The following is a 14,453-nucleotide window of genomic DNA, read 5'->3' on the forward strand; positions in this document are numbered from 1 at the left end:
GCGGCGAGGTCGAATCTACTACGCCTCGCTTCTGCTCTCGTTCAATTTGTTTCGTTTTTCCTCGACGCGTTTTCATTGATCGATCTCGTTCGGTTTTGCCACTGCGCGCGGCTCCATTTTTTTCAGGCTCCTCGACACTCGGAACAAAGACTCTTGATTGGGTCTTCGGGGTCTACGATCTTGCGTCGTTTCTTCAGATCGGGAAAGAGCAATTAAGACTTCCTTGCGCAGTTCCGGGCTTCCAAACATGCTCGCGAGCTCGAACGCGACGAAGCAATCGGAGCACACTCGTTGCGTCCAAATGCTGCTGGATTTTCTACCCCCCTTCAGCCTAAAGACGCTTTTTAGAGGCTTTCCAGTTCTTCAGAAATAATCCTTTTCTTCCCAGCCCTCCGATGCTCCCCATTCTTCGGAGCCAACCCTCCGGAGTTTCGGTTCACCCAAAGGATCTGCGTCGCCCATTATTCGGGGTCACCGGCGTCTGCGCTATTCATTGGCGCTCATCCTTCGAGTCGCGAACCCATGTCCAATCTCCCAGCATCCTCGTTTTCGACAACGGAATATAGTCACGCGTCAAAGCGGAGACTCGATGAGAAAATTAAGCGAGACTCTGTTTCCGGGAGCTTCGAAGCCTGGAACGCAGTTTTAATTTAATTATATTCCAGCTCCGGAGGGATCGACGATTATAGAGAATTTTATTCGCCCAAAAATAATAATGCGGGACAACGAGGACTTAGTTTTTTGGAGTTGGTCGTTGCGACGCTCCGACGAGAGCGGGAAGGAAAAAGTTGCTATGGAAAACCCCACGCTGAACGATCGCAATTTCGTAAAAGGAAAGGAAACGAGGCGATGACGAAAAGCGTGTAAAATATCCTGCTAAATGTCAGGGTCATCGGCGCATGAATCGAGCAACGATTCCACTCGCAATTCCATAATTAACAAGTTATTAAATATTGAGGCCTGACTTTTTTTCTCAGAAATGGGCAACCGTCTCCGGTTGCCTTGAACTTTGATTGTTTTTGACACAGAAATAATCCGCGTCCGAAATTATGACGGCTGCGGAAAAACGTTCGCTCAGTGGCTTCCGAAAATCGCGCTGACAGCGAGAAAAAAATGTTTCCGGGTATTCTCGCGATTTCGAAAATTTGAAGCAGAAATTTCACTTTTCATTTTCGTCAGGTCGACCTCTCTGTGAAATTCCGCCAAAACTTGAGGCCTCTTTTGAACGCTGGATCGAAAGAAAGCTTTTTCGATGAGGAAGCGTCTAAAAATTCGCCGAAATTTGTGCGCGTGGGCACGTGCTTTGTTTCGAAAAAGCTGCGTTAAAACGTGCTCGTGTCAACCTGCAGGCTCGTGTGCGAGCCCACGTGTGCCTGAGCTCTTGCTTTCCTTGCTGAGATTTTTGGGCAAGAGCCAAGGAATTCGCGAACAGGCGTTTATGCGAATACACGCAGACGAGCGATCTCGGCGTTTGCAAACTTGACAAGGAGAACACGCGTTGTATACCTTACACGCATTTTCTCAAATCGTTTTACTTCTCTCCCCTCTGCCCACACGTAGATCCACCATGCTCAGCGTACTTTGTGCCCCAAAACGAAGAGTCGAAAAAAAACATGGGTCAAGAATTCTGTAAAAATTCCAGTCGATTCGAACGATATTCCGCAACTTTTTTCCTCTATTCAAGTTCCGAAATCTTGGAGTTTACCAGTATTTTAAAAAATTGTATTTTTCGAGCAAAAATACGATTACTCTGCGAAAAAAGATCGTGGAAAACTTTTTCAAAAACGAAATTAAAGCTTTTGCTCTTGCCTTCGGGGTTGTCACGAAAACATTCACGGGGAAACTTTCCACAAGCCATGCGCTCAGTTTAAACAGACAAAAAACACCCACCGGAAAACAGTCGTTTTCAAGACAGCGTACCCAATCCAAAAAAAGTCATAATCCAAGTTTGCGAAAGTGGATTTGAAGGAAAAATTGTCCTCTTTAAAACGCCGTTCGCTGAATTAAGATATCTTGATTCTTCGAAACGCTATGAAACTTTGAGTGCGGCTCGAATTTTTGCTGGTCATTCCATACTCTTGGTCGGCAGTGTAAATCGAGCGAAATTCGATGAGCAAATTATTGTTCGCAGGGCCATCGGAACAGACTCGAGTAGCGAATGCTTTTTCTCCAATTCGAAAATCGAATGTTTCCCATCGTATTCTGAACAACATAAAAAATCAAAAAGTCCCTAAATTCGATGTGAGCGAGCGAGCAAGTGAATCAGAGATTTCCGGCTCCCTTCGCTCCGATGGGACAGAATGGTTGGACCATTTCCGAGCACTATCGCTTTTTCAATGCCACAAAAAGTGCGAAACGAGTGAAAAAAGTGAGTACGAAGATCCAGCGAGGATAATGGGCCTCGAAAAGATGACAGAAGGCACGAAACTTGTCTGGGAAAAAGCACGTGTCGTGACACCGCTTGAATTTAATTGGGCACGGTAAGAGGACCGAGTGTACGTTCAAAGTCGTTTAGTATGGATCTCGAAGAAAATTGAGACACGATTGCACGCACCGGGCAAGACGAGAGGCCGATAAATCTCGGTGGCACAACCGGGGACGTGTGACCAGCGAGGCTGAATCGTCGAATCGAAATTTTGGCCGAATCGTCATTTTTTTAAGTACGAACTTGAAAATGTACGATAAATGGTGAAGTTCGTCGTTCATTTGGGCGAATAGTTTTTCCGCATTTTCATTTTAGTTTATGAATTTTTCTACGTTCGTCGTGATCAATGAAATTTCGCGTTCGTCGTCCTGACGAAGCGCAAACTCGCGTATTTTTGTTATCGAATTACGGTCTCGCGACGACTCTCCTTTCGTAATCGCGAGCCTCGTCTGTGTGCGTCGTGCCGAATATTAAATCGCGCTGTTACGCGACGCTGCCACGTTACGGGGTTTTTCTTTCGCGTTTCACTGGCTCCGTGCGAGCAAACGTTGTGCATAATTTATCAAAGTGGGTCATTCCTTCGATTTTTCCCAGCGGATTCTGGCGATCGAAGATCCCCGAAAGGGCGGAGATCCTCGAGACGAATTATTTGTCAAAACGCTGCTGCTGCTGCTGCCGCTCTCGTGCTCCGCATAAACAATTTTTCTGCGCGGATTCGAAGTCGAAGGATTTTTTAAATCGTGACTTCATCTCCGGTGAAACGGTCAGTTTATGCGCGTATTACGCGCTCCGACTTCCAGAGCGAGGCGAACAAAGAACCCACGAAATTGCGATGGGCCTGCACGCGAGACCTTCCGCCTCGCCTCCGCATCCTTCCATTTTTTATATCTTCCTTGCTATTTTCTTCCTTTTTTTACGACGAATAAACGCGGAATACGAATATCCAATTGGATACAAACGTTTGTACGAGATTGCTCGAATCCTTCATACTCAATTAAACTTTATCGAAATCGCTTTGATTCGCATCGATGTTGATCGAGGTTCAAACGATTTTTGCCTTCTGATAACAATTTTTGTGAATTCTATCCAGAAAATGCGCATTTTTTCAGTGGCTGTCGATCTCGAGTTTAATTTTATGTTGCATTTCGTCAGTTTTTCTTTATAATTTGCACCCATCGGTTGATCTGTCAAGCTGGTTTACGCTGCTGTGCACTTCGGTGGTTTCACTTTCCTTCGTTCTGTGAAAAAAAAAACGTCAAGGCCTTACATGCGTCCAGAATTTTCGAAAAATCGATTTTTTAGAGATTATTATTCTCTGCGGTTTTAGACGTATTTCTGTGAAAGTCGGTTGTAAAAATTCCCTGTAGATCGAAAGTTATTACAGAAAACGTGCCCGCCCAACGAGAGGGCCTGATGCGCACTCGAAACTTTAAATGCGCTTTTCTCAAAACTACTTTTTCATACAGTTTTAAAAATGTTTTGATGCTTTTTTTTTAAATATTCGAAACTGTTTTCTCTAGTCTGTCGAGTCGAATTTTTCATATTGTGATTAAAAAATTTGATAAACAATTAAAGTGTGACGTTTATGACGCAGAATGCACACTTTTTTAAAGCTGCTATAAATTGCTAGATTTTTCGAATTTCAAAAATTCGGCTCGACGGACGATAACTGCAAATTTATTTTACAAGAATTTTTTTACGTCTTGCAGATCTATCAACATTTCATGAAGAAATGATGCAGACCGTGGAGCAACATTTTTCTCACAGTGCTTCAGGAAACCTAATTTTTTATGCTGTAATTTTTGAAAAACCAAAATGAAATAAAATTTCTTACAAAGTTTAAATACTAATAAACAATGTGTAAATATTATTTTAAGTAATTTCTGTTGCTGTCGCTTCTAAAAACAGTTTTTCTTCAGTCTGCACGAATATTTTGTTCTTTCGTTTATAACAAAACGTTAAACTGAAATAAACGTACGAGGCTTTCGTCGGTCGCAGGATTTTTCGCATAAATCCAACTCCATCGGGCTCTGATTGTTGTTTGTCCATCGTAGATCGAATATGCCAACAATTTGGTCAAAAAATTTGATGAAACGACAAACGGTTCAACTGAATTTGAATGCTTTTGATTTTCCTCTTTTTCTAGACCTTTTCGCCATCTTGTGTTACGACGATGAAGTTCGATCGTGATTTAGCCGGAGGCTGGCTTCGATCGTCGACGATCCTTTTCATCGACTGTCAGTAAAGAAGGACGAGTTTAAATTTGACTTTATCGTATCGTCGTGTGGTAAGAATAATAAACATTTTCAATGAAATTTCCATTTTCCTGGAAAAACATTGAATTTTGGAAAAAAAATGTTTCCACCCCAATTTTTGAATCCACAGTTCAAAATACGGGGACCAAGCGACGCTTGAAGAAAGATTTCAACAGCTCGAACGAAAGTTCAGAAGAAACGAAACCGGAAGTTTCTTCACCACAACTTAGCTTGACCCCGCTGATTAAATTGTAAATTACCAAAATTAACAATTGCAATTTCCATTGTCAAAAGAGAATGAGACATAAATAAACGATTCGAAAAAACCAGTGGACGCATGAGATCATTTTTGGCTTTGCATATTCACAACAGAGAGATAAAAACTCGGATAAAAGAGCTTCGAAGTCAGACGATATCGACGCCGCCGCACCAGCGTCGCGCAGTCAGTGGCTCCTGGACTGATCAAACACCTCATAAAAAAGTGGTATTTTTGATGAACAGCATTTCGGGAGATAAATAGCTGCGTACGACCAATTCGAAAAACATTCGACTCGAGAAGCGCTCGGAGAGCTCTCGCTGGTACACAAAACACGGATCGAGACTGTCGCGTCGAATTTGTCCACGAGAAGAACGTCATTCGGATCTTCGCTGCTGATCGTTCGATCGCGTGTGGCTTCAGTGAACAGAAAAACCCCATTCGAGATGGCCCTGCTCGTCAAAACAGCTAAATCCGAGGTACGAGGCTGTTTGAATCTTAATATTTTGTGAAAAAATCAATAAGAACACGTCTCCAGTCGTGGGAATTGAGTCGATTGGCAAACTTACAGGGTCCTCTCTTATCCACCGATCTTTGTATCTGTCGAGCAAGTGCTTTCGTGGCAATATTTCTATACGAGGCGCCAAACTTTGGATGAACCAATTCAAGACTCGTTTTTTTTCGCGTTAGAAATATTAACGTCGTTTTATAACGGTGACGAAATCCCCGAAATCTTCTTCGAACAAAGCTGCCATTTGCTACACTTTATTTGCATTTATTATCACTCTCGTGCTCCCTCGAGCGGAGACTCGATAACAAAATGATTGTGTAACTCTATTGAGCATCGAGTCAATAAGATAATTTCGCAATTTACAAATCCCCCTCGTACGTCAAAGCCGAGAATAAAGGCGGACAACGAGAACGCTTTTCTCATCGCTTTTATTGAGCGCTTAAAAATTCATGAACCCTCGAAATCCTCTATTTATCGATTCTCGTTTTAACGTTACTTTCAGATGCACCTCGCCAAAAGAGGCTTCAGCAGCGCTGTGCCAACCGTTAAAATGTACATCGATGGACAATTCGTTGGTAACTGATAAAAACAAGCCAATCATTTCGGCGTCTAATAATTTTCCCCAATATTTGGGTGGCGCGAACCTCTTTTAAGGATCTTTTCCTTTTTTCATGTGCAAAAGTGATTTTTCGCTTAAATCAATGAAAATAATCGAATTCGGTAGGCACTTGGGGCTTGTAGAGTGGAAAAAAAGGTTGAAAAATAATTTTCAAGTGTTCTTGCACGAAAATATCGGGGAATGGGCTTTTTGGAGGAATTTTCTTCACAAAGTTTATGAGAATGAAGAATTCATGCTGGGCAAACTGCCAAAAGTCGATTCGCTTCTGGGTTCATTTTTCTATTGGAGTCGACGAAGAATTTTGAAAATGATGTTTTTGCAGAATCGAAGGCCACGGAATTCACGGATGTTCACGATCCCGCGACGAATCAGCTTTTATGTCGAACGCCAAAGTCGACCAAATCGGAAATGGAAAGCGCGGTTGCGAGTGCCAAAAGCGCTTATGAAAAATGGCGGAACACGAGCGTGTTAACGAGGCAGGGACTCATGCTCAAATACCAAGCACTCATTCGCCAACACTCGGTGAGTGATTAGATCATTGACAAATAAAGAATAATTCTTCACTCCGAAAGTTTTTATTCGTCGGTTTTAGAAAGAAATAGCAGAGAACCTTGTTCGAGAAAACGGGAAAACGATGGCGGACGCCGAAGGCGATGTGCTTCGAGGATTGCGTAAGAATAAACAAAAAATCGACCACCGGATTTCGTGTTTTTAAAAATGAACGAAAAGATACGAGAAAGCCATTTTTTCAGAGGTCGTCGATGCCTGCACAGCAATTCCGACCCTCCAGATGGGCGAGTCGACAGCCAACATAGCCACGGACATGGACATCGTTTCGTACAAAGTTCCTCTCGGCGTGACCGCCTCGATTTGTCCCTTCAACTTCCCGGCGATGATCCCGCTCTGGTCATTTCCGGTTTCGGTCGCATGCGGCAACGCCGCCATTTTGAAACCGTCCGAAAGGGTTCCCGGGGCTTCGATGATCCTCGCCGATTTGTTCACCCAAGCTGGCGCGCCTCCCGGTCTCCTTAACATTATTCACGGGCAGCACGAGTCCGTCGACTTCATTTGCGAACATCCCGACATCAGAGCCGTCTCCTTCGTTGGCTCTGACCAGGCAGTGAGTGGATCGAAGTGCAACCCCATTTAGTGGGCACTCAAAATGACGAAAGCGAAATCGAAGTTGTCCAGTTTCCGAGGAGTCGATCTCCTCCACTTTTTCCACCTTCTCTAGCCAAATTTTCACTTCCGGAATCTCAAAATTCCAAAATTTGGCAAAAAATGTCCAAAATTTTCATTTTTAAACGAGCACAGGAACCATCGATTCAGCCAAATAATGGAAAGCGTCACCGAATTAATTGACAGAATATTTGGGACACAAATTTTTCCCCAAATTTCAAATACTTCATTTCCAGATGGAAGCAAAATTTCATTTTCATCAAAATATCAAGAGCCTTGAAAACGAGTTTTCTTTGAGCCTCGAAGATGATCGCTGACGAGTGAAAAAGCTTTGAAACGAGCAGAACAATCGTCCAGTTGCTTCCCCCATAAATGCTGTCAAACTGATTCGACTTTTTCTCCCATTTTCAGGGCTCATACATTTACAAGCAGAGTAGCGCTCACGGGAAGCGAGTCCAGTGTAACATGGGAGCAAAAAACCATTGCATCGTCATGCCGGACGCGAATAAGAACAAAACATTATCGCAAATCAGCGGAGCAGCGTTCGGTGCGGCGGGTCAACGTTGCATGGCTTTGTCGGTGGCGATATTCGTCGGTAAATCGAAAGAGTGGATCCCCGAGCTGGTGGAGGCTGCGAAGAGGCTCAAAGTCAATGCCGGTCATGTTCCCGGGACGGACCTCGGTCCGGTTATATCGCCACAGTCGAAAAAACGGATCTGCGAACTGGTCGAATCGGGGCTTCGAGATGGCGCTCGTTTGGACCTCGATGGGCGAGGGATCGTAGTTCCTGGTTACGAAAACGGAAATTTCGTTGGTCCCACTGTGCTCTCCGACGTCAAAGTGAGCAATCGTTGGCTTTCGATGTTTTTTTTTGGGATCCTCGATGAAAACGAGTTTCCAGAGTCCCAGAATTATAAAATCATTGAATTCTGCGTTTCGCTTGAACATTTGCGAAGTTCTTGAAGAATCGAGTCCAAATCAGCGTCGAACAAAGTCATCAGACACGTTTAAATGTCACTAACGAAAAGCATTGGAAAACGGTGAAAAAAGCCATTTTTTCTGCCGATTTTCGGCCTGGGAGTGCTTTTCTAAATCGCTGATTAAATCACCCAAAAATCACATTCTTCACGGACTTTTCTCCGCTTCTGTTTTCAGGCAACGATGAAATGCTACACCGAGGAGATTTTCGGGCCCGTGCTCGTTTGCATGTTCGCCAACAGCCTCGACGAGGCGATAAACGTAATAAATGAAAGCAAGTACGGTAATGGAACTGCGATATTCACGAACAACGGGGCAACCGCGCGGAGTTTCACGAGTAAAGTGGAGGCTGGTCAGATCGGGATAAACGTACCGATTCCGGTGCCCCTTCCGATGTTCAGTTTCACCGGAAACAAAGGCTCGTTCCTGGGCGATAATCACTTTTATGGAAAATACGTAAGTTCTTAAATGTTTTTGGGGCAGTTCGGGCTCCGAGAAAATTCTAGTCGTCACCGTGTTTTTAACTCGCAGGGCATCAATTTCCACACGCAAACGAAAACCGTCACGCAACTCTGGCGGTCCGGAGACGCCACTGAGATCGACTCGTCCACGGCTATGCCCACGATGCAATAAAAGTCGATCGAGTGACGTTTGTTAAGAAAAAGCGGAAGAAAACATTATAATTGAGATTGAAATGGAGATTTTTATCCAGCGACAGATTTAGCTGCAAAACCAAGTCTTCCATGATGTTCGATTTTCTACGAATGATAAAAAATCTTGCACACGAAACCAAAACGAAATAAAGAGGCTGAAAAACTAACGGAGCGAGCGGGTCCCGCTCCGTGAAATTTTTCTCAACAAAACTTTCTCTATTTTCCTACGACCGAAGAATTTCTCATGTGCGAATAAAAAATCCAATGTTCAAACAAATCGAATTCCTTTTTACTTAAAACAATCCCGCCAGCGTTGCGGGAAGCTGCCTCCGCGCTTGCGTCTCCAGATTCCAAGAATCCCAAGCGCAAAGCATCTGCGCCGTTGAGCATAAAAAACAAAAAATAATTCCCAGGCGAGCTGCTGGACTGGCCGGGACGATCGCGCAACATTTTGCCGGAATACAAAGAAAAAAGTCTCTTTTCAACGCGCAGTGTAGCTTCGTCAGGCCGCGAATCGTGAGTATTTCTCCCCCGTATTTTTCATAATTCGATCACAATTTTTCGAATCTCAGTCTTTTCCAATTGTCACTAAATCCCGAGATACTTTTTTCCAACGTTTCCTCTTTTTATCGAATTTTTTTCGTCGATCATTCACGCAAGAAGTGTCCCCAAACAATTCCACACTCGCCGGTGCTTCGTTGTTTGAAATAACGAAAAACGATTCCAGTCCTTCGGATTTATCCTTTTGGTGCTTTAATTTTCGATTACGTTTTTCATGTTTTAGTCAATTTGCCGCTGGCGCATCGTGCCCCCTTCATCGTTTCCCTTTATTTATTAACTTACTCTAAAAACGACGAATTTTTAATTCCTAATAAAATCGAAGCTGAATTCACAATCTTTCATATTTAGTAAGCCGCACAAAAGGCCAGCAGCCGTTTGAGTTTAGTCCATCGCCTTCGATTTTTAGTCCCTCTTCATTTCATTTCGAAGAAAGAAACAAAAAAACTGATTTTTCAGTTTTCCCTCACATTGTTTCCACTCAATTGTTCATCAGCGATGAGCAAACTGACTTTTCGATTGAAGCACGTTCATTCGGTGGTTGTGCAGGGACAGGAGCGGGCAGCATGTACAAAACAGTGCGCCAAGGGGAGGCCAGGCTCCAGTACACGATTCTCCCACAGATCGATCAGTTTTACGTGAATGAGATGTCGTTCGTTCGAAGTTCAGGGGCAGCAGCCCGGCCGCGGAATCGGGCGGTTAAAGCGAAGTATCGGAACGGGGTTTGGAGTCCGTTCGATTTCCCGTCCGCCCTCATCGGCTATTTGGGTTTTCGTGTGATAGCTTTTCTCTTTTGCTTCGGCATTGGAATATATTTGATAGAGCAGATGGTAGGCAACGTTTGCGACGGGAATCATTGTCGAGCGACGTTTTCGATGACGAAGGAAATCATCGTCTCGGATAACAACGTCGCTCAGGATTACGAGATAAAAAACGAGTTGGCGGACTCGCTGGTGCCCTCGGATCAAGCAAATTCTCCGAAAACTTGGCACCACTATCCAAAAGCTGCGAATTCGATTGAGCCGAGCTCCCTCGACCCATCGACTGAAGGAGCGAAAATGAATCATTCGGGAGCGACCATTGGCGGTAAGGATTTCAAGTTCCACTATAAATTTCGGTCAAGTTCTTATTTCCGGATTGAAAAAGTGTTTATTTCCGCATTGAGATGCAAAAATTTGCTCGGGCCTTGTCGAACGAATTTAATTGCGGAAGCAAAGTGTAAATAAACTCGAAAGGCTTTGAACTCATTATCTTTATCGACATCAACAGATTTCCCAATACCTCAGGAAGCTCGGAGAAAAGCTTATTCCTCAAGACTCCAAGGGGAGTCAACGACCTCAACGCCGATGGACGTCGCGTCCGTTTCGTCCAAGGAGTCATCGGCCAGTCGGTCAAACGGGACGGGCGCTGCTCCGTCCAAGAGCGCAGCAGTGAACGTGCTACGAAAATGGAAAATGAAAAAAATGCCTCGGGTCGCCCTTAAAATGCGGAGAAACGAGACGAGCCCTCGAGTGTACGTGGGGTCGGGGATCGCCTCGTACAAAAAAGGTAACATAACAACGAGTCTTGTTGCTCAACAATTGAGCCTCGAGGGAGTGATATTCAGGGGACCCGAGAACACGAAGCCCTGGCATGAGAATTGGCCCTTTAAGGACAACGCCGCAGTTTTTCAACGACTCAAGGTGAGCTCGTCGCTATATAAAAGTGAAAAGCGTCGATTCGCGTTGCGCTTGAAATAAGAATTTTCGAGTTTTTTCGATTCCATTTATTTCATTTACTTGCCAAAACACAAATGAGCAACGAAATTTCTTAATGTGACGAAAAACCGCGCTTTTTAATCCTCGATAAGGCGATCAATTGACAAAAATCAATTTCCCTGTTCCCAGCAAGACTTAATTAACCCTAGAACACATGACTGGGGTGTGAGCACACCCCACGCGAACTTCAAACTACGCTCCCGTCCTAACAAGCGACATTATCGACTGATTATCGACGGATTTTTAAATATATAAATTCAATTGAAATTAGTTTTATCGTACATCATTCTTTTCGTTATAAAAAAAACGAAGAAAATGGTGTAGGATAAAGTCAGTTTAGCATCGTAGGACCGGATTTATAAGCAGAAAAAGAGTGGGGTGCGTTCAAACCCCGGTCATGAGGTTGAGGGTATGAAAAAAGGCACGTGAGGTGTAGGGTTAAACCGTTGATAAACATCATTAAATTTACATTTTTTCTCCCGCAGCACGGAATAATGAGAAAAAAATTGACAATGCTCGCGATGCTGCTGTTTTCGACGGCCTCGTTGGTGTCGATGGCATTCTTCGTATTGACGGTGACGAAGCGCCAGTGGCACTTGGTCGAGGAAATCGACGTGGAAATCCAAGATGACTCGAGTTCAAATTTACTGAGTATTCATTATCAATATCCCATCGACAAGGAATAGTTGGCCGACGACAAATGTACGATCCATTTAATCAGACGTTGAGCTCGTCGATGGTAAGCTTTTGACTCGTACGTTGAGTAACGTATCGACTGTTTGAAAATTGAAAAGAAAAAAGTCCAGAAAATTCGATAAAAGATGTTGCATTAGGGAGTCAGGGCTCCAAAAGTGTCAGAAAATTGATGTTTTTTGTCGACGAATATCAAAGTCGATGTATGTACGTGTCGATAAAAAATCGGGGCTCGCGTCCAAATGACGCAACGGTTGCGTGCTTTTTTCCATGCACGTACACAAATAATTTGAGTCGAAAACCATAATCGCGGTGACGAAGGTGTTATGACTGGAGGCGCGACACTCTTTTTCGTGTGTTTGTGTAATTAAATAAACGTCCAAAGTGCGTATCCTCTTTTCGTTAAACGTTACATCATCTTGAGACGTTTGACGGTGATAAGCCCTGGGGCTGGCTCGGCACGGTGCCAGTGTTTTCAACGGATATTGTAATTATGGTGACAGATAAGAGCTTGAGACGTTCGAAAAATAATTGTACACGTCAACGCAGATAGAGAGCAATGAGGAAAACTGATTGCAAACATTGAATTCTTTCGTTAATGGCACGTAGCTTAAACGAAGTCTGAACGTGTAGAACTGAAGCAGCGAGAAATCATTTTTTTTTTTATGTTTTTTTTTTCCATTTTTTCTGAAGTCTAATTTGTATTTTTATTTATTTTATTAAAGTCTAACGATTCAGTGGATGTTCATCGGGTGCTTGCATCGACAGATTAAAAGAGTGCGAATTTAATTTAGCAGCCGAAAAAGGTCTGACGTAACGTCGACAATTAATTGCTAATATTGCAGTAAAAAAATTTTATTGAAAGCTCATTCGTCGATGTACAAATAATAATTGCAGAAATCTCAGAGAACAATAGCTTCGAGACATTTGTCAAGGTGCTCAGAAGCGAGATTTTTACAGATCACATCGAAATGGCTAAGTAGAAAGAGAATATAAACGTGGAAGAGAATTAAGAAGCGGAGCAACGTTCCGATTGATCGAAAACAGGAACAGCGAGATAGCAAAATCTGAAGATAAATGGACGCGAAGGTCGCGGACGACCGGAGGGCGAGAGACGATTATAAATTCTATTTTTTATAATTGTGCATTTTTTATCGGCTCGAAAAAAAAAAAATCATAGAAATATACGAAACTTGAGTACAACCGTAGCCCAGAGAAGGAAATTTAAATATGCGAACGAATATGAATTGTGTAGCGATAGTTAATTAATCATTTGCCAATTTGTTGGTTTGACAGATCGTCGATTATTTTTATCGAAATGAGCGAGCGTCGCGATCGATTGAATTGTAATAAGAGGATCTTTGCTGTTTGATGTTGCGACTCCCCAAAGCGAGTCTCCAACCTATTTCTTCCTCGTTCTCACCGTTTATCGTGTTTCTATGGGCTAGAAAAAATTTGGTGTACATTATCGTTGCTGGCTTAAAAAATGACGAACCTCAGGGCCAATTATTGACAGGGTAAATAAATTTGGCCGGTAGAAAAGTGAATATCGATTCTATGGAAAGTAAAATGGTCATTGGAATGGATTATTCGCATTCGTGTGTTCGATATTGTTGGAGACAGCTGATAACGAGAGTCAAGTGTTGTCAGGACTACAGTATTAATCACCAGCTGTAATGAAAATTTTATCTCTGTGTATAAAAAAAAATCACACAATTGAAATAATTGTGAATATTAATTTGTATGGTCTTTACCATTATTGACATGTTTTACAATAAATAACGATGAGGAAATTGAGCAATGGACATTGACGTTTGAGTTGATTTCGAGTCACGAGTTTTCGCTCGAACAGAGCGTCACTGTACGGCAGAATTTTGTCTAGTGTGCGACGCAATCTGATCAGCGAACGATTCGAATATATGCATTTCGTCGAAGAAAAAGTTTTGCGTCGCAGTGCGCTTTCGTTCGTCGATGTATTATTGCGAGACAGCAGGAAAAGACCGAGGAAAACTGTGCGGTGCGTCGCGATCGCTATTTACATGCGCGACTGTCGCATGAGCTCGATCTCCGACGCAGTTTGGCCGTCGACTTTCCTCATTTTCCCGGAAATTACCTATGCGATCGCCTTTCCTTTGCGCAACATCAGCCTCGGGACACGTGGCGAAAAATATCACTTTTATGAATGGAATTGATTTTCCTTTGATCCGTCAAACTAATCGCGTTCTCATCGAGTTTGAGAAATCATGTTTCGAGAGTTTCGCTCGATGTTTTCTATCGCAACGCTGTAAAGGTTTTCGACAGTTTTGTGCTTTCCCTTTCACTCAATCTCCGTGTCTGTTCCAAACAAAACTGACGTTCGAACGAAATATTTCGATACTTTTTCACTGCACAAGTGTTCGAGCGAAGTTATAAATTCAATCAGATAACGAGACAACTTTTCCACGTGATATTTTTGTTTACACTGAACTGAGAAGGAATTCAGCGGCAAAAACATGGGCCAAAATATGAAGTAGGCCTCGAGACTTGGTGTTTCGATCGCGAGATGGCGCCACTCGGCACTCGTACGTAC

General features: G+C 43.2%; 2 protein-coding genes and 1 long non-coding RNA gene across 3 annotated transcripts; 2 read left to right on the forward strand and 1 right to left on the reverse strand.

The window, feature by feature from the left end:
* Positions 1–5,102: 5,102 nt before the first annotated feature.
* On the forward strand, positions 5,103–9,153 carry LOC122415748 (probable methylmalonate-semialdehyde dehydrogenase [acylating], mitochondrial). Its single transcript, XM_043428182.1, has 8 exons — positions 5,103–5,415; positions 5,950–6,022; positions 6,389–6,588; positions 6,659–6,737; positions 6,819–7,186; positions 7,657–8,085; positions 8,401–8,679; positions 8,755–9,153. The coding sequence occupies exons 1-8, from the start codon at positions 5,383–5,385 to the stop codon at positions 8,854–8,856; spliced, it is 1,563 nt and encodes a 520-aa protein (XP_043284117.1). The 5' UTR covers positions 5,103–5,382; the 3' UTR covers positions 8,857–9,153.
* Positions 9,154–9,251: 98 nt separating this feature from the next.
* LOC122415752 (uncharacterized) lies at positions 9,252–13,689 on the forward strand. Its single transcript, XM_043428193.1, has 4 exons — positions 9,252–9,392; positions 9,984–10,520; positions 10,704–11,116; positions 11,677–13,689. Exons 2-4 carry the CDS (start codon positions 10,001–10,003, stop codon positions 11,875–11,877), a joined length of 1,134 nt encoding a protein of 377 aa, XP_043284128.1. The 5' UTR covers positions 9,252–9,392; positions 9,984–10,000; the 3' UTR covers positions 11,878–13,689.
* Positions 12,724–14,414, reverse strand: LOC122415765 (uncharacterized). Its single transcript, XR_006261973.1, has 2 exons — positions 13,639–14,414; positions 12,724–13,555 (listed from the first exon to the last, which is right to left on the reverse strand). It is a non-coding gene; the product is annotated as an uncharacterized lncRNA (long non-coding RNA).
* Between the last annotated feature and the right edge of the window lie 39 nt (positions 14,415–14,453).

This window comes from Venturia canescens, chromosome 9, assembly GCF_019457755.1.
Source record: "Venturia canescens isolate UGA chromosome 9, ASM1945775v1, whole genome shotgun sequence".
Lineage (NCBI taxonomy): Eukaryota > Metazoa > Arthropoda > Insecta > Hymenoptera > Ichneumonidae > Venturia > Venturia canescens.

Coding starts and splice junctions, on each gene's coding strand:
- LOC122415748 (XM_043428182.1), top strand. CDS start 5,383: ATGGCCCTGCTCGTCAAAACAGCTAAATCCGAG. Junction 5,416..5,949: donor TCAAAACAGCTAAATCCGAG/GTACGAGGCTGT, acceptor CGTTACTTTCAG/ATGCACCTCGCCAAAAGAGG. Junction 8,086..8,400: donor CTGTGCTCTCCGACGTCAAA/GTGAGCAATCGT, acceptor TTCTGTTTTCAG/GCAACGATGAAATGCTACAC.
- LOC122415752 (XM_043428193.1), top strand. CDS start 10,001: ATGTACAAAACAGTGCGCCAAGGGGAGGCCAGGCTCCAGTACACGATT. Junction 10,521..10,703: donor TTCGGGAGCGACCATTGGCG/GTAAGGATTTCA, acceptor CGACATCAACAG/ATTTCCCAATACCTCAGGAA. Junction 11,117..11,676: donor CAGTTTTTCAACGACTCAAG/GTGAGCTCGTCG, acceptor TTTCTCCCGCAG/CACGGAATAATGAGAAAAAA.